This window comes from Macaca thibetana, chromosome 5 (assembly GCF_024542745.1).
Source record: "Macaca thibetana thibetana isolate TM-01 chromosome 5, ASM2454274v1, whole genome shotgun sequence".
Taxonomy (NCBI): Eukaryota; Metazoa; Chordata; class Mammalia; order Primates; family Cercopithecidae; genus Macaca; species Macaca thibetana.
The window spans coordinates 67892620-67920158 of record NC_065582.1 but is presented as its reverse complement, the minus strand read 5'-3'; the positions used below and the strand labels follow the sequence as shown (position 1 = coordinate 67920158).

General features: G+C 41.9%; 2 protein-coding genes across 2 annotated transcripts in view; one reads left to right on the top strand and one right to left on the bottom strand.

The window, feature by feature from the left end:
- The window catches only part of ANXA5 (annexin A5), a 29800-nt gene extending 28386 nt beyond the window's left edge, over positions 1-1414 (bottom strand). Inside the window, exons 1-2 of the mRNA XM_050792647.1 lie at positions 1164-1414; positions 888-931 (exon numbers count right to left, since the gene is read on the bottom strand). Coding sequence (XP_050648604.1) covers positions 888-896 — 9 coding nt within the window. The 5' untranslated portion in view covers positions 897-931; positions 1164-1414. The remainder of the gene's footprint in view (positions 1-887; positions 932-1163) is intronic.
- The window catches only part of LOC126955751 (signal peptidase complex subunit 2-like), a 705796-nt gene that overhangs the window by 299975 nt on the left and 378282 nt on the right, over positions 1-27539 (top strand). The gene's annotated exons all lie outside the window — the stretch shown is intronic.

The following is a 27539-nucleotide window of genomic DNA, read 5'->3' as shown; positions in this document are numbered from 1 at the left end:
GTTTGAGACCAGCCTGGCCAACATGGTGAAACTCCGTCTCTACTAAAAATACAAAAATTAGCCGGGCGTGGCGGGGCGCCTGTAATCCCAGCTACTTGGGAGGCTGAGACACGAGAATTGCTTGAACCCTGAAGGCAGAGGTTGTAGTAAGCGAGATCACTAAATCACTGGACTCCAGCCTGGGCGACAGAGTGAGAGTCCCTCTCAAAAAAAAAAAAAACAGTAAAGAAAGCCTGCAGTAGATTATCAATTTCTGAAACAGTCCCAAGTCCCAAGGCAAATTCAATTGAGAATTCGTTCCACGAGTTCATTGCTTAAGAAAAACAGCGCTTGTGTTTAATCTTTTGCATTAAAAAAGAAAAAAAAATCAGAGCCCACAACCTACAGTTTATTTTAGTAAAACTGGGCTGAGCAACTGGAAAAAGCCAATGCTCCATCATAGTATTAAAATACAGAAAACTTTGCGGAAAAAAAATAAAGGAAGTCAAGGAGGGAGGGAAAATGCGTTCGCCTCACATGACCACGATGAGCTGTTCTTGCTCTGGTTCTAATTTGAGCGACTCTCTGGATTTTGAGGAAGGCCCACTTTTACACATTCACTCATGAAAAGGGAGTGCACACCAATCCGGCCACGTCACCAGCTGCTGCGCGCGAAGGCAGCTTGGCGGCGTCGGTGCTGGTTCCGGAGGGCGCTCAGCGAGGAGAACCGGGACACAGGAAAGGGGGCGGGGAAGCAAAGAGGGAACAAGAAAGGTGGAAGCGATGTCCCCAAAGCAGGTTCCGTTTCCTCCTAAACTTTTTGGCCTTCAGACAAATCCTAAAAGTCCCTCGTCGCAGCATACAAAGTTGTGGGTAAATCCAGCGCGGTAGGGGGCGCACGGCCTTACCTGTGCCATGGCGACGAGTCAGGCCAGGGGAAGGTGAAGCAGGACTGCAAAACAGAAGAGACCTCGAGCTTAGCGCGCCACTCGCAACTTGCGCCCTCCCCAAGCGCAGGTCCGCGGGGAGGCGCTAAGACAGCCCGGAGGGCCCCGCCACGGGGCCGACCCGCCCTCTCGCAGCTACCAGGACAGCTCTCGGCCGAACGTCCGCGCGAACCCAGTGCCCTGCGACCCCGCTCCCCTCTCCAGAGGGAGCCCCCTCCCCGTGCTGCGGCCACTCACCCAGACTGTGGGACCCAAGTGCCCCGAACCACCGGGAAAGCGGCGGAGCGCCAGGCGACGGTACGCGGGGCAACGCCGGGATGAGGACGCCGAAGGATCTGGCAGCTGCACCGAGACTGATCCAAGCAACGGAAACGCCAGCGGCCCCGCCCCGGCCCTGCCCCGCTTGGCCCGGCCCACCCCCGCCAGGGACTCAACCGCAGGCAGGCCGCGCCAGCCCGGCCCGCCCCTGCCACGGCCTCAGCGCGCCTGCGTGGATCGCGGCTAGTCCCAGTCGGTGGCCAGCGGCGTGGACTGTCCCGCGGCTCTCGCGGGCCTGGGTGGGGCGCGGCCGCAGCGCTGCTGGAACCAAGAAGGGGCGGCCGCTCCCCCGAGGGCCCCAGGGACAGTCTTGTCTTCGCCCCGAGGGCAGGGCGTGGGGAGCTGTCCAGGACTCAGGGTTTTGGAGGTGCTTGAGCCTCCCTGCCTTCTGTGACCGTAGGAATCGTAGCCTCACTTGGGTGCTCGACAGAGCAGTGCATGGGCGTCTTTTTGGAGGCGAGACAAAATCATCGCAGCTAAGGGCAGCGCGCCTTTGTAAATGGGATAGAAAAAACCTGAAGGGAGGGCCGTTTCCCCAGTTGTTTTTGTTTCTGTTTTGTTTTGTTGTTTTTGTTTTGTTATGTTTTGTTTTGTTTTTTGAGACAGAGCCTCACTCTGTCGCCAGGTGAGAGTGCAGTGGCGCGATCTCGGCTCACTGCAACCTCTGCCTCCCGGGTTCAAGTAATTCTTGTGCCTCAGCCTCCTGAGTAGCTGGGATTACAGGCGTCCGCCACCACGCGCAGCTAATTTTTGTATTTTTAGTAGAAACGAGGTTTCACCATGTTGGTCAGGCTGGTCTGGAACCCCTGACATTGTGATCCACCCGCCTCGGCCTCCCAAAGTGCTGGGATTACAGGCGTGAGCCACCGCGCCCGGCCTGTTTTGTTGTTGTTGTTATTGTTGTTGTTGTTTTGTTGTTTTTAATGCATATGATTGCTTCCTAGATGGCCCTCTCTTAAATGTACAGCCTTCTAGTAGCATATGTGGGGTATTTCAAAGCCTCTGCTTCAAATCAGTTTCTGTTTTCAAAACTAGCCTAGAACTTTAATATGACTTAAATTTAAGCCATGCCTCATATTGGTTCAACATAAAATATATGAGCATATGAGAGAGACGGGGAGGGAGGGAGAATCTACAGCGTATTGTACTAGCATGGTGCTATGTTCTGTGAAAGGGCTTTATATGCAAAGGAGCCCCCAAATGCGAAGAAGCCAAGAAACCAAAGAACAAGGCAGACAAATCCAGTCTGTCGGTAATAGGTGTGTTATTGGAGGATATCATAGACAGAAGCATGACCTTGGGCGGCAGCAAGCAGATAAATTTCTGCACTGTTACTCCCCCAACCCTGGCCTTATATATCGTAAAGAGAGAGTATACTGCTCTGCAAGACAATTAAAGGCAGCCCTCCAGATCAGGTGAGAATGCCTTATGCGTTAATAGCCTACAATGTGGGCAATAGCATCAAGGTTGACATGTTCTTATGCTAAGGACAGTAAAAAAAAAAAAATCCTAGGAATCAACAGGTATTCATGGGACTGGGGTTATTAAAGGTCAACACGGCGGATTAGCATCCAGGGTATAATCACTTTTGTCTCCACATGCTGGAAAAGGAAAAGTAGAAGACACAGTGACCTTCTCAGACTTACTGCTATGGGGAGGGAAAGTGCCAGGGCAGAGGTGAAAATAGGACAAGTTTGCGACACTAGATGCAGTGTTTTAGACATATGCTGGAATGGGAAGTGCAAAGTGCTTCTCAACGTGGAGGTTAACGGTAAGAGATAGGGATCTAATCTTCTTTGAGAATGAGGAAGAATAAATTAAATGGACAGCAAATGTGGTTCTTTGTATAGAACTTCTCATTCGCTTTCACGTGTGAACCACATGCTTATTCCAGCCCTGACAAAGTCACAAAAGAGTGGTTGTTCTCTGGAAAAGGAGGCAAAATTGCAAAATTTGTGGAGCTTGCCAACCCCATCACCCCCACCCCAGTGGCAGCTTGCCTTTCCTCTGGGAGCCTCCTCTCCACCAGCCCAGCTGTCTACTCAGCCTCAGGCTGTCCCCAAGTCAGCACCTCCCCCGGGCTTTCTTTACAGGTATTAATATATCTGAAGGCAGCCCTTTTCTGAGCATCTGTCTCTATTGCTCCAGCTTTTCTACTCTCTCTCTGCCCTGCACCAACAGCAGGACCTTTAATCTCGCCTAGAGCATTCTTTTTTCTCACCCACATCCACTTGAACTCAGTTTGCTTCTCTCACTTTCTGCTCTCAACATTAGTGGAATTAAACAGGACCCCAGAGATGCTATATTTAACAATCATTGGTTTTACAGGGACATGAGACTCGTCATGGGTTAGCGACTTGCTCTATGTCCTGCAGCTAAATACTGACAGAATCGATGAGTTATTGGACCCAGAGTCTTGATGTACTCCAGTTAGCATTTCTTTCACTTCCAGTAATATCAGTTTATTCAACTCCTACTCTGGACCAGGCACAGATCTAGGTGCTGGGGAAAACGCGGTAAGTGAAACAAAGGCCCTGCCCTCATAGGTCATACATTCTGGTGAAGGAAACAAACAATAAACAAATATCTAATATGTCCTGTGTGATGTGTAGTATAAATAAACTAAAATGCTAGGCAATGGAAATGAAGGGAACACTATTTTGCAAAGGTGATATGAAGCCATTTCTGAAAAGCCTTGGACAGAAACCTAAATTGATACAATTTAATTGTATTTGACAACTATACACTGAGCACCTGTGGAAAGGCCATACCTAAGAATTTGCACCTTAATATTATAGATAAAGCATGTATACAAACACTACAATGAGAGACTGTAAATCATGAAAGAAATGCATAGACTGCAATCAAAATGCAATTAGTTTCAGAGGAAAGAGCTAATATTTTGTCAAATGGTTGACATGGCATTTTAATTAGGTTTTGAGCGAGGATATTTTATCAAACTATGAAGGGGAGAAAGGGTAGTCTGGTTAAGTGAACTGCAAAACCAAAAGAAGGAGAGTATCTCTTTGTGACTGTGATTTGAACTGTCTAAAATGTCTGGAGTGGAAGGTACATAAAGAGAGATTGCCACATAAAGATTCTGCTTTGAATCATGTATTTAATTGATGGATTTTGAACAACTGATGTTCTTAACTAATGAGTGATAGAAATGATAGGCGCTCAGGAAATCTCTTTCACTACCTCTTGTCAGCCTAATAAACAGAGAGGGAGACTTTCTAAAACAAAATGATATTTATTTGGGAATGGGCATTGCAATAGGAATGTGTGTGCCATATTAAACTATTTTGTGTATTCAGGGAGGTAAAAGAAGACAAAGGTTTTTCAAGGAAGAAGGAGGATTACATCATTGTTTTGAGATAATTATCCTCGGCTACAGTAATCAATAACTAGAGTGGCACCAGTCTCATGTTGTACAGGCAGTTGCTGGGCAGATGTCTCTGCAGAAGTTCTGTGTGTGTGTGTGTGTGTGTGTGTACGCACACATGTGTGTGTGTGGTTGCAATGGCCTTTGTCCAAAGTTATGCTTTTTGCAGTATTTGTCAATAGTTCTTGTTATCAGGCATTTATGTATTAGAACCCTACCTTCATGGCCTTCCCCAGCCATTTGTCAGGAATCTGTCTTGTTTTTTAACACAGGCGACTCCATTTTAATAAGGACAGCTTTCACAATCTTAAAAACAAGTGTCCGTCATTCATTCCCCAATGTCCTTTATCAGTGTCCAAATGTCATGTTTAGAATCTCTGCCAGATTCACCAGTTAACTCTTTCATCTTTCTAATTGAACTTTCTCTTCTTATACATTTAAAATTAAAGTCCTTCTTTCTCAGTGTATTGTCTTTGTGTTGTGTTCATTATAAGTACTACATAATTTTGGCGAGTTTGTTGTACTATTCTTGGATATAAATAATGAGTTTCAGCTGTTTTCTATGAGACACTCAGGTCACATCAGTTTTCTTTTTATTAGAGAAATATACCAAATGCCAGAGAACTGATTTACAAACACACTCTTGAAACTCTATTTATTTGTTAACTCAGGACTTTCCCTATTTCTCTCAATTATTTGGATCATTCAGAACTAGCCAATTTATTCTAAATAAGTTGCTGAGCTTCTTTGTGTTTTAGTTTCTACATCTCTCAACTCTAATATTTTGATCATATATTCATGGCCCTACTGTTTCCCTTGATTATACTGACACATAAAGAGGAGAAAATGAGTTACAGGCTTTTTATAAATAAGTACAAAACAACTCTTCTTTAATTTTAGAAGAGTTGGAATCTTGTTTTTTAGAAAATTATAAAATCTTCAACCAGTCTACTTTAAAAACTGATTTTGTTTAATAAATATATCTGTTGCAAATTATGGCAAGTTAAAGAAGAAAAGATGGCAGGAGAATGAATTGCATGAAGCAGAAGAAACGAGAGAGAGTGTCTGAGGAGTAAGGTAGGGGCGAGACACAAAGGGAAAGGAGGAACATCATGTCTTCCAGACAAGATCTGGAAAAAGCACACTCTCTGAAGACAGAGGCAGTTGAGTTCAAATCCCTACTCTGCCTGCATACCAGCGATGTGACTTGGACAAATTATGTGATTTCTCTGATCGTTGGCTTCCTTATCTAGAGTGGAGGCTAGTTTCAAATAAGCTAATTGTGAAACAGCCTAACAAACTGTGAAAAAGGGTTGGTTCCATTCCCCTAGGCTCTTTTTTCTTTCAGAAACCCTCACCATCATTCTCAGCTCCTATTCTGATGATTAAGGACCCACCTTCATATTAAAAGCAGAAATAACCTCCTCTGGACCCACTGCTCCACTGCAGCAGGTCTATCCTATTGCCAGCCAGTGTCTCAGAGATGGCAGGTCCAACTCTTGGGGGCCAACCTGATGCTTCCTGGTGCCATTCCCCCTCTGCCCACCTATTCTTCCTTATCCAGAGTCTACCATCAGTGGCCCCTATCAACATACAACTAGCTAGACTCCCACCCTCTACCCTTCTCTCCACATGCAGGGGCTCTGATCCCCATCTGCTGGTGCCAAGAACTGTAAAACCATCACCTGGAATTTAACGCAAGCCACCTATCTGGCCTCAACTCATTCATGTCTTAATGTCCCAGGGTGAGAATAGAGGTGAGGCTGCCTTCCTCAGTAGATTCTGCCAAGTCTTTTTCCAAGAGCACCTCTACATCCCAGCAGTGATACTGGAATGTAGCTTTATTTTAGTGGCTCCCCATTCTTGCTCTTTAGATTTAAAGTGGTTGTAGTGTCCCTGGAGAAAATAGCTCTCTTAGTCTGTTCAGGCTGCCATAACAAAATTGCATGAAGTGAGTAGTTCATAAACATCAGAAATGTATTTATCACAGACTGAAGGCTGGAAAGTCCAAGATCAAGATTGCACAGATTTGGGGTCAGGTGAGGGCTTCCTTCCTCATGACGGCCATCTTTACTGTAACCTCACATGGCAGAAGAGACTAGCTAGCTCTCTGGGGTCTCTTTTTTTAATGGCACTCTTAGTCCCTTTTCTGCTGAAATAAAAATACCATACACTGGGTAATTTATAAAGAACAGAAGTTTATTTGGCTCACAGTTCTAGAGACTGGGAAATCCAAGAACATGGCACCAGCATTTGGTGAGGGCCTTCACTGCTGTGTCATCCTGTGGAAGAAGGAAGAAGGTGGAAGGGAAACCAAGCACTTGAGACCAAGAGAAAGTGGACCAAATTCATCCTTTTTATCAGGAACTGACTCCCAAGATAACTCACCCACTCCCATTCATGAGGGCAGAACCCTCATGACCTACTTACCTCTTAAAGGCCCACCTCTCAACACTGTTGCATTGAGGATTAAGTTTCTAACACATAGACTTTGGAGGGCACATTCAAACCATAGCAGGCACTAATCTTAATCATGAAGTGGAGTTCCCATGACCTAATCATCTCCCAAAGGCCCTACGCCGAATGCCATCACCTTAGAGGTTAGGATTTCAACATATCCATTTGAGAGGGACACATTCAGACATAGCAACAGGTCCAGGTATCTTTCAGAAACTCATCACGAGCTAACAGTGCTAACTATCCCCTTATAAAGATCCATGAAATTAAAAGCAGACACTCCTTAGGAGATTTTCACTTTTAGATGTCTTTCCATTGTTTTTATTCGAAACATTTGTATTTATCTAGTAAAATGTAACTCAACTTTCCTAGCAAGACACTGGAATGTAGATCTTGGGTAAATAATTAGAATATCACATAGGAATCTTTCACGCAGAATTTTTAAGTGTGATTGAGATTCTCAACACTATTAGTAAAAGAAGCAGTTAAGGCTGGGAACAAGTGGCTCACATCTGTAATCCTAGCACTCTGAGAGGCCTAGGCAGGTGGATCGCTTGAGCTCAGTAATTCGAGACCATCCTGGGCAACATGGCAAAACCCCAACTCTACAAAAAATACAAAAATGAGGGGGGTGTAGTGGCGCACACCTGTAGTCCCAGCTAGCTACTTGGGAGGCTGAGGTAGGAGGATCACTTGAACCCAGGAGGTCAAGGCTATAGTGAGCTGAGTTCGTGCCACTGCATTCAAGCATGGGAGACAGTGAGACCCCGTCTCAAAAAATAAAATAAAAGAGAGAGAGAGAAGAAGAAGCAGCAATGAAAATACTAAGCATGCTTATAAAGGACAAGCATCCTGTGTCTCTTATTTATTGCTGAATCCCCAACACCTAGCACAGTGCACATATTAATACATTAACTCATTCATTCAAAACACTTCATGAGCACTAGGCCAGGCATGGTGGCTCACACCTGTAATCCCAGCACTTGGGGAGGCCAAGGCAGGCGGATCACCTGAGGTCAGGAGTTTGAGAGCAGCCTGGCCAACATGCTAAAACCCCATCTCTACTAAAAATACAAAAATTAGCCAGGTGTGGTGGTGCAGGCCTGTAATCCCAGCTACTCAGGGGCTGAGGCAGGAATCACTTGAACCCAGGAGGCAGAGGTTGTAGTGAGCCAAGATTGTGCCACCACTGCACTCCAGCCTGGGAGACAGAGCGAGACTCCACCTGAAAAACAAAACAAAACAAAACAAAAAAACTAACGAGCACTAAGTAACTGTCAGGCCTCTGAGCCCAAGCCAAGCCATCGCATCCCCTGTAACTTGCACATATAAGCCCAGATGGCCTGAAGTAACTGAAGAATCATGAAAGAAGTGAAAATGCCCTGCCCCGCCTTAACCGATGGCATTCCACCGCAAAAGAAGTGAAAATGGCTGGTCCTTGCCTTAAGTGATGACATTACCTTGTGAAATTCCTTTTCCTGGCTCATCCTGGCTCAAAAAGCTCCCCCACTGAGTACCTTGTGACCCCCACTCCTGCCCGCCAGAGAACAACCCCCCTTTGACTGTAATTTTCCTTTACCTACCCAAATCCTATAAAACGGCCCCACCCTTATCTCCCTTCGCTGACTCTCTTTTTGGATTCAGCCTGCCTGCACCCAGATGATTAAAAAGTTTTATTGCTCACACAAAGCCTGTTTGGTGGTCTCTTCACACGGACGCACATGACAGTAACTGCAAAACACATGAAGTGTTTTGAATGGATGAGTGAATGTATGTACGAATGTGTAGCAGGATGAGCCACAGACAAAACTCCTCAGACACCGAGTTAAAGAAGGAAGGGGTTTATTCGGCCAGGGGCATCGGCAAGACTTCTGTCTCAAGAGCCGAACCCCTGAATCAGCAATTCCTGTCCCTTTTAAGGGCTCAAAACTTTAAGGGGGTGCGTGTGAGAGGGTTGTGATTGATTGAGCAAGCAGGGGGTACGTGACCGGGGGCTGCAGGCACCGGTAATTAGATCGGAACAAAACAAGATAGAGATTTTCACAGTGTATTCCTATACAATGTCTGTAATCTATAGATAATAGAACCGATTAGGTCAGGGGTAGATCTTTAACTACCAGGCCCAGGATGTGGCGCCGGGCTGTCTGCCTGTGGATTTCATTTCTGCCTTTTAGTTTTTACTTCTTCTTTCTTTGGAGGCAGAAATTGGGCATAAGACGGTATGAGGGGTGGTCTCCTCCCTTAAATGCATTGAAAGCATTACAGTATAGGGTTATTGGGTTTTTTTAAATGAAGGTTGCTATTAACTGCAAACTACTTATATTAAGAAGGATATGAAATAAGATATGAAAAAGTTAAAAGGAAATTTTATAAGAGATAACTTTGCCAGGGGAATAAATGCATTCTCAGCATTCTGAATTCCAAAAAGAACTCATCCCTGGTTAGGTTAAGTTTTATTTTATGACCTTACTAGTGTATGACCTTGGACAATGATTTGATTTTTCTTATCTGGAATGTTGGTTAAGATTAAATGTGCTGACTTGTTTAATGCCTAAAAATAACAAGAAGATGAGTTTAAATTTCTCACCCCTTTTTTTTTCTTCCAAAAGCTCTCACCACTAAATCCCACCTTCATTTTCCATGCTGATGATTCAGTCCCCATCCATCCCACTCAAAATCTAAAATTAGCCAGGATCAGTGGCTTGTGCCTGTAATCCCAGAAACTCGGGAGGCTGAGGCAAGGAGGGTCACTTGAGCCCAAGAGGTCGAGGCCAGCCTGGGCAACATAGGGAGACCCTGTTCACAAAAAATAAAATAAAAATTTTAAAAATCAGGCAGGGGTGGTAGTAGGTGCCTGTAGCCCTAGCTACCTGGGGAGGCTGAGGCAGGAAGATCACCTGAGCCCAGGAGTTCAAGGCTGCAGTCAGCTGTGATTGCCACTGCACTTCAGCCTAGGTGACAGAGCAAGACCCCATCTTACAAAAAAAAAAAGAAAAGAAAAAGAAATTATGGGCCGGGTGCATTGGCTCATGCCTACCCTCAGCACTCCTGTTTCTCAGGCCTTCGGACTTGAACTGGAATCCACACATCATCAGCTCTCAGGCTCTTAGGCTCAGGCCTCAGATTTTTACTGTCAGCTCCCTGGGTCTTCAGCTTACAGATGGTAGATAGAGCGAATTCTTAGTCTATACAATCATGAGAGCAATTCCTCATAATATACCTCATTATGTATATATCTCCATATCCTATTGCTTCTGTTATTCTGGAGAACCCCAACTTTAGTATTCTAAAGAAAAAAAACACTTTTTCTTCTCATGCAACACTTCTGACACCAAATGTGTGGAGCTGATCCTCACATTTAGCAATTCTCCAACTCTCCAGACACAAACTGGATGCCCTACAATTCAACTATGACACTAACTACCTGGAGTTAATGCATACCCCACAAGACTGCTGCCCCACCTTCAGATGCCTGTCACAAGTACCATGTTGTCACCTGTAGGATAAATTGGGACTTCCCACAAGCTACTCTTCAGGTCTGATAATTCGCTATAATGGCTCACAAGACTCTGGAAAACATTTACTTACTTTTACTAGTTTATTATAAAGGATGTTGCCAAGGTTGCAGATGAACGGTCAGATGAAAATATACATAGGGCAAGGCATGGGGGTGGGGCACAGGGCTTCCAGGCCCTCTCCAGGCATGGCACCCTTGCAGCAATTCCATTCGTTCAGCAACCCAGGAGCTCTTCACAGCCTGTTGTTTATGATTGTTATGGAGGCTTCATGATATAGGCATGATTGATTGAATCATGGGCAACTGGTTATGGAACTCAATCTCTGGCCCCTCTCTCCTCCTCATAGGAGAGATGTGGGGCTCAAAGTTCCAACCCTTTAATCACATAGTTGGCTCCTATGGCAACCATGCCCCGTCCTCTAAGAGCTAACTCCTTAGCATAAACTCAGGTATGGTTGGAAGGGGCTTATGAATAACAAAAGATGCTCCTCTCACCCTACCTACCACCCAGAAAATCCCAAAGATTTTAGGAGGTCTGTGCCAGGAACCAGAAACAAAAACCAAATATACATTTCTTATTCTATCACAATATCACAAACATGCTGATGTAGATGTTAGAAGCCACAAGCACAAGTATACAAGAAAGGCCTGCACAGATGGGTACGTATGTGTGGGGGTGTGTGAGTGTCCATCCTAGAAGTCGGCCTCACAGGCATCAATGCATGTGATGGGAAGAACTTAGCCTTGAGAGTCAGGAAGCCTGCATTCTAGTCTCGGAGTTGCCAAGAATTTGCGTGGTGAGCTTGGATACAACACACTAACCTCTCCTGACTGTTTTCTTATTCGTAACCGAAGAGGTTCGACTATGACCCCAAGATTTTTTCAATTCTGAAGTGTCAGAGATTCTGGGATAGCCTAGCATCATCATTCATATATATATACACATATACACACACACACACACACATATATAAACACACACACACACACACACACACATATATATACATATATATATATATATTTTTTTTTTTTTTTTAAACGGAGCCTGGCTTGTCGCCCAGGCTGGAGTGCAGTGGCGTGATCTCGGCTTACTGCAAGCTCCCCTCCCGGGTTCAGGCCATTATCCCGCCTCAGCCTCCTACAGGCGCCCACCACCACGACCCGCTAATTTTTTTGTATTTTTAGTAGAGACAGGGTTTCATCGTATTAGCCAGGATGGTCTCGATCTCCTGACTTCGTGATCTGCCCGCCTCGGCCTCCCAAAGTGCTGGAATTGCAGGAGTGAGCCACCGCGCCCGGCCACCATTCACATATATTCTGCATTAACCACAGTGCCAGTTTTTCCCCTTCATGCAAACTTATTATTTGAGTGAGGTGAAATGCGGGCTCAGGGAACAGGGGGACAGAGAGAAGGCATCTTGTCTGAGAAAGGAGATGAAGACTTCCCTTCTAAAACATGGTGAAGGGAAATGGGTAATAGTCACTGTCTCGCACCCTGGACGCTGCCGTTCCCATTTTGATTCCTCCTGTCCATGTTTTCTCACTATCCAACCACATCGGCAATAATTACTCCTTGACTTCATCCAAATCAGCAGCCCCTCTTTTTCCACCCAGCCTACCACTCTTTGTACTGCTTTCAGTTTCTTCTTTATCCAACGTATGGCCTCAACACTGAGTTCTTTAATTTACCATCTTGTCATTGTCCTCATCCTCCTCACTCCAGTCAGCTCTCTTCACACCCCAGCTGACTCCTACCCTACTATCACTCGCCCATAAGTGCCGGCTACTGAGTGCAACCACACCATACCACAGACTGGCCTTCTGATACATTTGAGGTCATGATCAAGAAAACCAGAGGGAGGCAGAAGTTAAAGTGATGAAAACAAATTTTATTCAGGACTGTTGCAATAGGGAAAGTGGGACCTCAGTATAGAACCGGGCTCCATTCTGAATGCATCAGTGATAAGTGCGGATGTATAGTCAGGGAGCAGAGCATTGGTGGATAGAAAATTGCTATGAGGAGACATCAAGGCTGGGGGAATTCTGGCTGAACCAATCTAACAGGATTCCTGCTGAAGGCAGGCCGAGGTGATTTGAAACCAACAATGGTGAGGGAAGTTTTGATTAAATATCAAGGATGATTAAGTATCAAGGGTGGTGGATTCTTACCAAAGTGCCTTGGCAGTGTCACTTACTAAAACTGGATTTTTACAAAGAAGTGCACACATGGGCCTAGGAGAACGTTCAAAAGCCTAACTAAAGTTTGGCCAAGCAAAGAATCTTTGTCAGTCATCAGCATTTCTTATCCAGTCTTTATTCAACATGTCCCTGCTCAGCTTTTTCCCTATGCCTCATGATACTAGTTTTAACCTTTCACTGTTATCCTTCAGATCCCAGCCCTCACCTTTTCCCCCAGCCGGTGGCCTTAACTCTGACTCAACATACTTGCCCTAGTTTTTCATCTCACACCTACAAACTCATCTTTGCCCACACTCATTCTTACCTCCTTCTTTCTTGCTCAAAGGGTGAGAGGCCTCTCTGCCTAAGGTTTAAGGTTTATCCTCCAAGGTTATGATTTTTTTCTTTTTTCTTTTGACATTGGCTGGAGTGCAGTGGGGCCATTTCGGCTCACTGCAACCTCCGCTTCCTAGGTTCAAGTGAGCCTCCCTTCTCAGCCTCCCGAGTAGCTGAGACTACAAGCATGTACCACCACACCCGGCTGATTATTTTGTATTTTTTGTAGAAACAAGGTTTTGCCACATTGCCTGGGCTGGTCTTGAGCTCCTGAACTCAAGCAATCTGTCTACCTCGGCTTCCCAAAGTGCTCGGATTACAGGTGTGAGCCACCATGCCCAGCCCAGGATTATGATCTTGATCTCACATGTGTTTAAAATGTTTCCGTCCACTAGCTTCTTCCTTTTAGCCCAAATTAGCAAACCTGTTTAAGCCGGGACCCTCTTAGCCACAAGTGAAAGAAACCCAAATCAAGCTAGGTTAGGTATAAAGTGTGTCTGGCAAGATCCTTAACTATAAGCAGCAGAACCCATTCTAACTATTTCAGCAAAAAAAATTATTAAAGGACTATAGGTAGGTCATACAATTTCTGCAAGGATCAGAAAATCTGGCTTGGTGGCCATGTAGGCTGGACAAAGCCCAAATCACACTGCCAATCTTTCTAGTGAAGAGGCCACCACTACTGGCTCTATTGATGGGACATCCCCACATTAAGTTCACAGAAATTTTAAAAACCAACAACAACAGAAATAAAGAAAAATTGTGAAGGGAATTGTGATGACCTGCTCAGAGCTCTCTGTCTCATGTTCCTTTCTCATAGGCCAGTGACCAGCTTTCTGCTTGTGGCAAGAATACAGCCATAGTTAGCTCAGTCTTTCATTCCACCAGCTCCATGAAAGCCATCTTTCTAAAGTTCAACTTCAAAAAATCAGATTGAAGCAGCAAGGTCACAGACCCCATGGCAGCTCCCACCCACATGATCTAGTGGAATATCTCCTGGAAAAATTTTTCATAAACAATCTAGATCTGCTAAGGATCTGTTAATTTGAAGTATGAAGTAAAATGAAGCGTTTCTTGCCTCTGTAAATCAGGGTTTCTCAACCACGGCACTATTGACATATTGACCTGGATAATTATTTGTTGAGGAATAGAGGGTAGGGTAAGGGTAGCTGTCCTGTCCATTGTAGGATGTTTAGCAGCATCTTTAGCCTCTACTCACTATTCACCATTAGCACCCTCCCTCTCCAGTTGTGACAAACAAAAGTGTCTCCCAACATTGCCCAATGTACTCTGCTAAGCAAAATCACCTGCATCTGAGAACCATGTCACCCAGCCTGCAGTGGCCTGACCATAGCAAACCACACTTCCAAACCCCCATCTCCAGCTCAGACCTCTCTCCTGAGCTCTAGGCTGATATATCTACCTGCTTGCTACTCATGTCTCAACCAAGATATTCCATACCTAACTCAGACATGCCCAAACCTAACTCATCATTTTTCCTCCAAGACTAGCTTTTTCCCCACAGTTCCTGTCCTGGTTAAACATATCACTGTTGATCAGTCATCCATACCAGAATCTTGACAATATTTCTGGGTCCTTCATCTTCCCTCACCTCTCCCTCTCCCATCACCACATCTAAAGAATTAGATTCTAACAACACCTTTCTTAGCTTGTATTAGCCTCCTCCTACCCATTTGTATTGCAAGTTTCCTGCTGGGCTCTTAATTTCTTCTCTCTCTAATTTACTTTCCAAATTGCTTTAAGATTTGCTTTTTTCCTAAATGCAAATATGACCATGTCATTCCATACTTCAAATTAACAGATTTTTTTGGCAGATTTTTTTGGCAGATCCCAATTGCTTGTGAAAAATAGTCGAGACTCTTTAGCAAGATGTACAATGACCTTCCTGAACTTTTCCATGTCCCTCTCTCCAACCTTCACCTCTGCTTTCTTGCTAAGAAACTACATAAAAATCTCTGGTTTTGGCCGGGCACTGTGGCTCACGCCTCTAATCCCAGCACTTTGGGAGGCCAAGGTGGTTGGATCACGAGGTCAAGAGTTCGAGACCAGCCTGGCCAACATGGTGAAACCCCCATCTCTACTAAAGATACAAAAAAATTAGCTGGCCATGGTGGCACGCACCTGTAATCCCACCTACTCGGGAGACTGGGTCAGGAGAATGACTTGAACCCTAGAGGCAGAGGTTGCAGTGAGCCAAGATCACGTCATTACACTCCAGCCTGGGCAACAGGGCAAGACTCTGTCTCAAAAAAAAAAAAAAAAAATCCCTAGTTTTGCATTTGCTATCTCCCCTGCCTGCTCGAACACCCTCTCCTACATTCTCTTAGTTCACCTGGTGAACTCCTACTCCTCCTTCAAAACCCACTGCCACCATCTTCTCTTAATTTTTTCTTTCTTATAAGGCTCCTCCTTGACCAAGTGTCCCAATATCTTAACTGCAAGCTGAAAAACCAGGACCATGGCCACCCTGCTAGTTTGCTCTTGAATTCCTGTCCCACAGAAATTGTGAGAGTAAAAAAAAAAAAGTTTACTGTTTTAAGCCACCAAATTTGAGATGATTTATTACAGACCAAAAGATGACTAATCCAAAGTTTACTTACAGAGGTCAACGTGACTGACATTCTAGACCCAAGTTTCAAGTTTAGGGTGCTCAGTCTTCCTAACTCAAGCTTCACCTGGGTTTTGAATACCCACGACCTAGTTTTATTTCTGTTTCATTTTGAAACACAGTAAAAATAATTACAGTAAGGAATGTTTTGAGTGGACTATCTAACCAATATTCACAAAAGTGATATGCAAAAGAAGAGTTCTGAAGAAAATATTTTTACTTATTATTTAAAGACTCAGGATAGGGATTGAAAGAGCATCAAAACACTGTCTCCTTTGACTTCAAATTTTTATCTTGAGTCTATAGGATATAAACAGAGAATCTGATTCCAATTTTTTAGATAATCTGCTAGGAATGTAATTTTGATTTCAGGAAGAAAACTCTCCACTATGTAAAAAAGTTCTAAACCTTTCTATACAGTTTACTCATTTTAAAAATTTGTGTGTAGAAACAACTGAAATGTCCATCGAAGAAGAATAAACACATTGTGGTTTATTTATATAGTGGAATGATTCCCAGCAACAAAAAGGAACATGACGGTATGGAATAATCTCAAAAACGTGTTCAGCAAAAGAAGCAGGACAGAAGAAAAACCTTTCTGTCTGATTCCATCTACATGAAGCTCAGGAATAGGAAAACTAAGCTGATAATAGAAATCAGAGTTAGCTGTTTTGGGGGGATGGAAGGCTTTGGGGGATTTTGAGCGTGAGGTTGACTAAAAGGGGGAGCCACAGAACTTTCTGAGATAATGGAAAGGTTCTATATCTTGATTTGGATGATGGTTACATGAGTGTATGTATTTGTCAAATTTCATCAATTATAATTTATTATTTTATGTTTAATTAATTTATGTTTATTTAAATCAAACCTATCAAACATATTAATTTATATTTATTAATTAAATTAAATATATGGATTAAATTGTTTATTAATTTATATTTATTATTTATTGTTTATAAACAAATTTATGTACGTATAATATAAATAAATTTACATGTGTATAATATAAATAAAACTATTTCAATAAATATTTATTTATTATAAATACATAAATACTCAAGTTCATTTTACCTCGTGGAAATTTTACCTTAATCTAAAAAAGACAACATGAAAAAACAGTATATAATACTAAAATCAAATCACGTTTCCCTATTGAAAGGCAATCACTCTTTGAGAAGACATAAACAGGGCATTCAGAACATCAAATAGAAAGAGCTTCCACCATCACACAAGTGAAACAAAATCAGTATTTCCAGATATTTTTCAGAAACTACCTTTGGGAAGAGTAAACCTCAGCTGTTGGAGCCATAATAAATATCCACTGATTCTGAGCACAAGCCCTGTCCTCTCTCCAGCTGGACTTGGTAGGAAAATCACCATCCAGCTTGCCTCACTCCTGAGCCTTTGCTCTGAACGGAGCGCACTCACAGGGCGGGGGCTGGGCCTCCCGGCTGCAGGGTGGCCGGCAGGGCAGAGCCCGGGAGATGAGTAAGCGGCAGTGGGCGGGAGTCACAGCGGTCCGCGGGTGACTCAGCGTCCAGGAATCCCAGGGGGCCAGAAAGAAGGTTTTGGCAAAGAAAGGAAGCCAGAGGAGAAAAAAAAATACATTAACAAGGCTTCACAGCTGCCGGAGGGACAGATGTAAGCTGCTGCTGGGACAGAAGGGGAGCGATTGGCACCCTTAGCCAAGACTGGGGAAGGCCAGGAGCCTCTGCATGACAGTTCGGGACAGCAACTGGGAACGAAGGAATCGCGATCCGGCCCGACGTGGGGAGAATAGAAGAAGTGAAAACGGCGGGGCCACGAGGCAGAAGGCATCATGTGGGGAGGAAATCATTTTGTAAAGAATTTGAGCATCTACCAATGAAATAGACACCAGATTCCTCACCTGGTCTCCAGATCGCTCTTGCCCTGCAGCTCAACATCCTTTATGACTCACCTCCTCAGGATGAAGTCCATCATCGCGATCATGGTTTATTAGTCCTTTATCATTTCGCCTACATCACAGAGAGAGTCCCTTCAGAGATACTAAGTTTGTTTGGGAATGCGCAGGGGGTTTGCAAATCTGGGATGTGCGAGCTGTGGGGCCCATCGGTATATCCAAAGAGATTGGGGGAAAGCTTATAAAAGCAAAAGAGAAAAGTAGACGTAATTTGTTTTGAGGCAAAGAGAACATTGCTTACAGAGGCTTATGACAGGAGTTGATGCCAGTTCATTAGTGTAGACAGTGTCCAGCAAATGTTCTTGTGTATCTGGCTAGCTAGTTTAAGAAGTCCTTGGAAGAATGAGATCATATCCTTTTCAGGAAAACGGATGGAACTGGAGGCCATTATCCTTAGCAAACTAATGCAGGAACAGAGAACCAAATACTGCATGTTCTCGCTTATAAGTTTGGGAGCTAAATGATGGGAACTCAGACACAAAGAAGGGAACAGACACTGGAGCCTACTTGAGGATAAAGGGCGGGAGGAGGAAGAGGATTAGAAAAATAACTATTGGGTACTAGGCTTACTGCCTGGGTGACGAGATAATCTGTATAACAAACCCCCATGAATGAGTTTATCTATATAACAAACCTTCACATGCACCTCTGAACTTAAAAAAAAAAAAGTTAAAAAAAAAAGTCCTTGGCAAAAGTTCTTGTTATAGGGATACGTGCATAAGATCCCCTTCAGAAAGTCTTTGTAATCATTTTTACCATAGGCATGTGTGCCTGAGAACCTTCCCTTCTCAGCCTCTTGGCTATATTTGTTAGTTTGGCACAAGTGACTCCATTTTGATTCTGACGACTTTCACACACCAACTCCCCTTACCTTCTTAGAGAATACACCTCCACCACACCCTGGCCCACCCCCAGTCCCAGTATGTTTCTCTCAGGTTGTAGCTTATAGGTCATTGCCTTGTTCAGAAGCCTTTCCTTACCAGCCCTTAATTTGATTAGGTACTTTTCTATGGATTATCTAGCACCACGTACCTTCTTCTATGGTACCTTCCTCTAAGCATTGCCATAGGGTATTATGGCTGCCTATTAATTTTTTAACTATGAAATATTTAAAACTATAGAAATGTACAAGTATTTTGCTACCAATTAAACCTTGTTACAATTAAATACCTTGTTAATGAAACCAATTTTAAAATAGAGGAATAAAATATTAAAGACACAGGTTGTTAACATTGTTATTCCTGTACATACCTTTATTACTTATATATCTAATCATATGCAAATATAGTATTGCTTGATTTATTTCAAATTTAATACAATTAGACATGGCATGTACTATATACGCTCTTTAGCTGATTTTTCACTCTACCTTGTGTTTTGACATTTTAATAAAGAAATCTAGACCACAAGAACAAATCATAAAAGAAAAACTAATAAATTTGACTACACTAAAATGTAAAACTCTGAATGGCAATATGTTACATAAATGAAGTTAAGAGTTGCAGAATGTAATTACTTCTTTTTAAAATATATTACTCTATTAAAGATGTTTGTTTCATAATTTAAAAGTCAAAATTTTTTTACCATGTTAGCAATAAAATCAAAGTCTCTTGTCTTACTCCCGCTAACTTGCATTCTCCAGAAGGAAAAATTTTTAAACTCTTTTAACCATTTTTTCTGGACTTGACCTCTATGTTTTTAATTAACATGATTATGTTGACTTTTAAAGAATAGTATCTATCAGCTCCATACCATTAAAGATAATGATTTAGCTTTCCTCTGTCTGTCTCTTTCTCTCTCTCCATCATTTCAATAGCTATAGTTTCTGGTTGGAGCAATATTCAGTGCTTACAATACCATGATTACATAAATATAATTGACAGAAGATCCATGTTAATGTCCTCTGATTTCATTCTCTTTCATCTGTAACTTTTTTCCTTATTATTTCCACTACTGTCATTGGTTTCATGTCCTGGACTCCTGCAACTTCTTTACCTCTAAACATAACCTTAAAAGAAGAATTTCTTTAATGCATTCCAATTCAACAGGCAATACACACACATACATGCACACACACACAGGTATGTGTATGCATTTTCCCCTAGAGACATCCCTTCTAAAGCATTCTCTAGCCTGGTGCACTGTCTCACACCTGTTATCCCAGCACTTTGGGAAGCGGAGTAGGGAGAACTGCTTCAGTCCAGGAGTTCAAGACCAGCCTTGGCAACACAGTAAGACCCTGTCTCTACAAAAAAAAATTTTAAATGAGCTGGGTGTGGTGGCATGCACTGATAGTCACAGCTACTCAAGAGGCTGATGTGGGAAGATCACTTGAACCTGGTAGGTTGAGACTTCAGTGAGCCATGATCATGGCAATTCTGCCTGGGCAACAAAACAAGACCCCATCTAAAAGAAAAAAAAAAAAAAAGCACTCTGTTAACCTATCTGCTCGAGTTGTTCTATTATCAGTCACTAGCTCTCCAGTTGGGACTTCCCATCATTGTTATTGTGGACATAGGATGACAAAGCTATTCCCATTTGCCAGGAACTGTCCCAATTTCATAACCCACATCTGGCAACCCCTCAGGCTTAGGCAAACTGGAACACTCAGTCAACATATCTGGACAGTTTCCTAGATCCTATGTTGTATTCTTCCTGGTTTGTTTCCTCAGTTTGTGGAATCCATGCTCTAATATTTTCCTGAAAAATAATAAAAAGGACATAATTAAAAAAATATATATGCATGTCAGAAATATTTTTAATATGTCTTCATATGTGTTAGAAAATTTGGCAAGGAATAGGAATCAAGATTTGAAGTAATTTTCCATCTGAATTTGAAAGATATGGCTGCACTGGCTTCTAGCTTTCCCGTGTGGCAGGTAAGAAGTCTGGTATCTTTTCACTTCTGGGTCTTTTGAATATCTGGGTACTTGTAGGCTCTTTTCTTTATCTCCAAGGTTCTGAAATTTTTCACGCCATGCCTTCATGTGCATTTGTTTTTTATGCATTTTTCAGGGCACAAAGTGAGCTCTATCTATAAACTCATGACTTCTGTTCAGGAAAAATGTTTTTGCTTTTTTTCTATGAAAATATCCTACTCTATCTTTTTATAATCTCTCTTTCTGGAACTCCTGCTTATTTGGGTGTTGAGCTTCTTGAACTCTACTATTTTCCTTTTCTCTTCTATTTTTCATTTCTTTATTTTTGATTGACTTTCTGGAATATTTTCCCAATTTCCCTTCCAAACTTTCTTCTGAAATTTTGGTTCATTTGTTCATTCGTTTGTTTTTACGTTTTCTTCTGTTCCATACATAGCTGCTATTTTCTTGAAGATTCAGTTCTGTTATGACATAGGCCTTCCTTAAGTGTCTGGTGATCCTTGGCTATCTGCTTATATTTAAAACAAGGCAATAAAAAAGTGACTGGAACAGACTGACACTTATTCTTGTAAAGTGATCTGGCAAGGTTGTTTTATTGTTTGTTGTTTGTTTATTTGTTTTAGTTTTTGTTTTCAGCTAGCTTCCCATAGATAACTCAACCATGACTCCCACCTGAGAAGTAAGTTTGGCTGCCAGTTCAGTTCTTTTACTGACTTGCAACTAATCTTCCCATTTTCAGGACTACCTGTACCCCCTATGCTAATATCTCTAAGTAGTTCTGAGATTCTGCAGTTCAAAGCATCCTTCACCTCAGCTTTCTCTGGTGTGTTAAGCCCATCTACTTGATCTACTCCATCTGCTTTCTAGTTTCCAAAATTCCACTGCGTCTCTCTTGTCTACGTAGAGGTATTTCATGTAAGTATTTCAGTTTTGTCTTTATAGCTTTGTGTACTTCATTGTCCCTTTTCTGTAATTCTGGGAAGGAGGGTCAGTGGACATATGTTCACTCAGCCGTGTTTAGCCAGAAGTCGTGAAATCGCCTCTTTTTTTTGTCTGTATGTATTTCTTGTTAGATTGAAGCTAACTGAGCTGGGGTGAAGACCATAATGAGGTCATTATTACAGTCTAGCATCTAGCATAATGCCTGGCATATGTTAGGACCTCAATTAGTAAGGATTTATTGAATGAATACACATATAACACGATGATATTTTTTAAATGTTAACCAGTGTCTGGCTTTGTTTTTCTCTCCAGTATTTTATTTTCCCCTTTTCAGCTAATCTATTATCATTGTTTCTGGGAACACATAGAACAATAAAAAGCAAATTATTCTTCTATCCTGAGTTTCAAAAGCTTAAGTCTTTAGGAAAATTGAAAGGACTCATGGCATAGAGGAAATACTGAGGCAAAGCATTATGATAACATTGTGAAGCATACCTGTACCATTCCCCTAGAACTAGAAGATTGACCTGAAATAGAATCAGAGCTTAGCTCCAGGGGAATAGCAAAGTCCTGCTGAAAAAATGGTTAGTGGTTAGTGTGCCTAGGCAATTGGGAACAGTTTCTCCCTTTAGAATGACACAGGTGCAGCAGAAAGTTTCCTTTGAATTTAGAATTCCAGAGGATCTAAGGAGCCTCCTAGATAGGAATTAATGTCAAGAAATGTCCAAATGGACTGCTCAATGAGGAAACATTGCATTGCGCATGTCAATGGATGCAACACTGTCCTAGTCCATTTAGTGCTACTTCAACAGGATACCTGAGACTGGGTAATTCATGAACAGAAACTTATTCTGAAGGCTGGGAAGTCCAAGATTAAGGAGCCACACCATGGTGGTGAGAGAGAGATCAAGAGAAAGTCAAACTCACTTTTACAACTAACCCACTACTGCAATAATGACACTAATCCACGCATGAGGGCAGAGCCCTCATGACCTAATTACTTTCTAATGGTTCCACCTCTCATCACTATTGCATTGGGGATTACATCTCCAGCATATAAACTTTGAGGGACACATTCAAATTAGAGCAAACATGACAGATGACACTGAGCATTAGATCCCTCCCCAGTCCTGATGCCTTGGCACTATGTAAGCCCCTTGGTTCTTAAATGAAATCCTTGGGAAATTCCAAAATTGACTTGAGATTAAGTTTCCATCACCCAAGTAAAATGAAAGCTCAATATTGAAATTAAATTTAGTTATTAAAATATTAATAAAGAATTAGATTTCTCCAACATTTCTATTGGTTAGTTGAAATTTGTATACACTATACAATATGGTAATTCTGACTCCCAGAGACTTATTTTAAAATTCATTAAAAAAATTTATAAACCAAGTATTTACACAACAAATGACCAAATATTTTTTACATAGGAACATGCCATGTTAAAGTAGAGATTTATACTTGTGAATGACATACCAAAAAACATCAAAGACATGGTTAGTAGAAAAGGTAGATTTGGGGGATTCTTAAAATAATATTTGTAATCTTAACAAAATAAATAAGAAAATACAGAAATATCTGTCAGGAATGTATTTTGGGACCTCCCCTTTCAGCTGAGATGAAGGTCGTTGCTCTCACTGAGACAACTAGAAAAGCTGGATAAAATACACAAAATAGCATCTGCCTGAAGGCATTGAAGAAGCGATGAGGAAACTCAGACTTGGGCAGCAAGTTCTGGAGAACGAGAAAACTTAGAGAGGAATGTTGACATTTTACAACTGATTTTTCCTTTGAGGCATTTGCTAGTTCAGAGTACTTGGCAAAAGGGAAAGAATCCAGGCAACAGACTTGGACAGAAGGCCTCTAAGGGGCAGTAAAGACAGCAGAATTTTTGGTTCCAGTTTTGGGGACTGGAAAAATCCAAATCTCATGAGGCTGGAAACCCAATGAGAAAGGTTAATGGAAAACTGAGTCTGACACTTGACCTGTTTTCCTATCAAAACATTTGCCAAATTCTGAGGCTGCGTGGAGCAGGATATTAAGAAACTAAGCAGAAAGTGTCTAAATACAGCAGAGGTTTTGCAGTCTTGAAAGGCTCACCAGGAGGAAAGGGCCTCAGTGAACACCCCAGGTTCTCAGGCAGAACTCTAGGAGAGCTACTCTCTAGGAACAGGATGAATCTGAGATGGAAAAGAAACTCACAAAAACGGTAATGTACAATATGACATTCTGGAAAAGGCAAAACTATGGAGACAGTAAAAAGATCAGTAGTTGCCAGGGGCTTGGGGTAGGGAGGGATGAGTAGGTGGAGCACAGATAATTTTTAGGGCAGCAAAAATACTCTTTATGATACTATCATGGTGGATATGTATCTCTTTTCATTTGTCAAAACCCATAAAATGTACAGTACCAAGAGTGAACCCTACTGTAAACTATGAACTTTGGATGATAATGGCGTGTTGATGTAGACTGATCAATTGTAAAAAATACACATCTCTGGGGCGGGATATTGATAATAAGGGAGGTTGCAGGGAGTTGACAGGGAATATATGGGAACTCTATAAGTTCTGCCCAATTTTGATGTGAACCAAAAACTTCTCTAAAAATAAAGTCTAATTTTAAAAAATCTATAATGCAGTCTGGAATTGGTTCTGTCTCTCATTGGATTCAGGTGATCAGCTCCCTAGCAGAGGAAGGGGTAGGGCATCTCTGGAGGAATCTATTACCCCAAAGCTTTTATAATTTAAAGAATACAATGTCTGGCATTGGATCAAAATTTAGCAGACATTCCAGGAGTTAGAAACAATTTCTAAAAACCAAGAGGAAATATCTAAAAACCAAGGGGACAATCTGATTCAGATATTTCAGTTATCAAAAAACCTTTCAAATAAGTATGATTAATATACTCAGAAAAAATTAGATAAAATGAATGTATATCATTACTTAAAAGTAAATATAGGCATGAATTGTGGAGCATAATATATATCAAAAGGTAATAATAACAACATTTCACATTTATTGAAGGCTAATTTTGTGCCAGCCATTGCTCTAAGTGACTCTGATTTCTCACAACAGTCCTATAAAATAAACACTATTGTGGTGCCCACTTTACAGATGAGGAAACTAAGGTACAAGATGGTTAAATAAACATTTATACTTAAATTACTAGTAGATGGCAGAGCTAAAATTTGAACTCGGACAGTCCAATCCCAGAGTTCTCACTTTTAATCATGATACTATCTAGTGCATGTATCTTACACAACTACAAGAGCCATAGATTAATAATGTTTTTATTAAAGAGATGTAAAAAGTTTGACAATTAAAATTGTTATTATTATTATTTTTGAGGCAGAGTTTCACTCTGTCACTCAGGCTGGAGTGCAGTGGCATGATCATGGCTCACAGCAGCCTCAACCTCCCCAGCTCAAGCAATCCTCCCGCCTGAGACCTCCCAAGTAGCTGGGAATACAGGTGCACACCACCATGCCTGGCTCATTTTTCTATTTTTTTATACAGACAGGGTCTCACTATATTGCCTCAGCTAGTAGAACTCCTGGGCTCAAGCGATCCTCCCACCTTGGCCGCCAAAATGTGGGATTACAGGCATGAACTGTGCCCAGCCTTAAAATTATTTTGGTCACTAAAATTTTTCTGTTTTTCTCATGGCCCCAAACTACGTGATTGTGAAATAGTTCCAATTTAGCCTAAATTGTGTAGAAATACATTTTAATGCAATGTAGGCCTTTAATTGCCCAATAATGTATGCCTGTGTGTATGAAAGATTGAGAAGAAATGTATCTAATTTTAAGTAGACTAAAAATAGAAAATAAAAACATGTACGTAAAATTTTACCAAAAACAGTGTTCAATATTAACCACCACCTAAGTTACTTTTATAAACTTCTGCCTGGGCACTCTCTAATTATTATAATTGCCACATGTGGATTTTTAGCTGCAGAACTACACAGTTAATTCATTTATCCAACCTGTGGGTAGGGAACTTTGACAAAGAATTCCACCCCACTGTAGATCTCTACTCTTCTCAGCTGGACCCCCTCAATAAAGAAAGTCTTCCTTCTCTGATACACATGGTTCTTGTTGACAGACACACATACCTGGTTTAACATTTACAAGATAAACATTTAAGGAATGTATTTGAAATGACAGTGGACTCAAAGGCAGGAATCGCCTTCCTGCCCCAACTCCCTTCCCCAACATCTTTTTTGCTGCCAGAAGAATCTACCATTGGATTTGATTTCCCCAAGTCTGTTCTATACAGATAAATCAAACATTTGTCATCATACTTACCTTACAAATTAATGAATTGACTCAATCTCATAGGCAGCTAGCTGTGGTCAGGGACATGAGGAAGTTTGAGTTTGGGATACAATAAGCACAGCCATGAATTTTTGAACATAAACTTAGTTGCAATATTATGAAGATAAGAATGTAACCTCCCTCTTAGGATTGTTGTAAGGATTGCGTGAGAATAATGAGCATAAAAATGCTTAAGATAGTTTTAGGCACCCAGTAGGTGCTCAATAAAGTATAACTTCTTTTTGAGATAGGATTTGTCTCTGTCATCCAGACTGGAGTACAGTGGCGCAATCCTGGCTCACTGCAGCCTCGACCTCCTGGGCTCAAGCAATCTTCCCACCTCAGTCTCCCTAGTAGCTGGGAGTGCAAGTGCACTCCACCACACCCAGCTAGTTTTTGTATGTTTTAGTAGAGACAGAGTTTTGCCACATTTTTCAGGCTGGTCTTAAACTCCTGGCCACAAGCGATCCACCCACCTTGGCCTCCCAAAGTGCTGGGATTACAGGGGTGAGCCACCTCGCAATGACTTTGAAAATGATTTAAAAAATTTTAAGGAACCAAATATACTTTAAAAGAACTGGTGATTGTGGTAGTAGTTCTGAATAAAATTTAGTGAAAGAAAAAATTAATGCAAGTCACAGAGTTAGTTTTTGTTTTTGAACATCACTTTCTACTGCTTTAAATGATGTGCAAAAGACTTAGAAACATCTTGTGATCAAATTGTTTAGCATACATATCTTGTGGAATCAGAATATCAAGTTTATAGTTAAGATTGTCTCTCTCTCCATTTATTAAATGATCTGTAATCTCTTCCTATCTCTGTTTATTAATAAGCAAAGTAAGCTTATTGCTATGGTTTGAATGTTTGCGTTCACTCCAGAATTCATGTTGAAATGTAATCCTCAATGCAACAGTATTAAGAGGTGAGGCCTTTAGGAAGTGACTAAATCATGAGGGCAGAGCCTCATAAATGGGATTAGCAACCTTATAAAAGAGCTGTAGGGAGATAGCAAGATCTTTTTTGCTCTTCTGCCATGTGAGGACACAGTATTCCTCCCCTCTGGAAGACAGAGCAATGAGGCCGCATCTTGGAAGCAGAGAGAAGGCCTCTACCAGACACTGAACCTGCCAGCACCCTCATCTTGGTCTTTCCAGCCTCCAGAACTGTGAGAAATAAATGTCTGTTGTCTATAAATTATCCAGTCTAAGGCATTTTGTTAGAGCAGCAGGAATTATCACCTAACATAATGCCCACTCACACAGGGTTAGGTACACTATTGCTTTTCTGATATGAAAATCATCTTGTTGACTCAGTATCAGCAGGATATGTCCATTGAGCTATTTTTCCAATAACAACGTGGTGTGTATATATAACTAGCATTTTCTCATTGAGTTCCCTTTGTGACCAGAAGCAAACCTTTGCCAGCTTGTTAAAAAGTTTTATAGCTGCAGTTGGGCTACCAATAAAAAATAAGCTAATTGTCTCACGGGATGCAAGAACTTGGGAGTTTGCCTCATTAGCACTGTGTTTCAGCCAACCTAGCTCTCAAAATGATTCCTCTGGGCTAGTTTTCCGGTTAGCCTTATGTATGATATCAACTTGTACTGTTACCTGAGAAGTATGCAATCTATGGATTAGTGTGATTGGAGAGAGAGCTGAAAAGGCAGAAGCCTATTTGAACCAGGATGCCACGTGGGGTGGAGGACT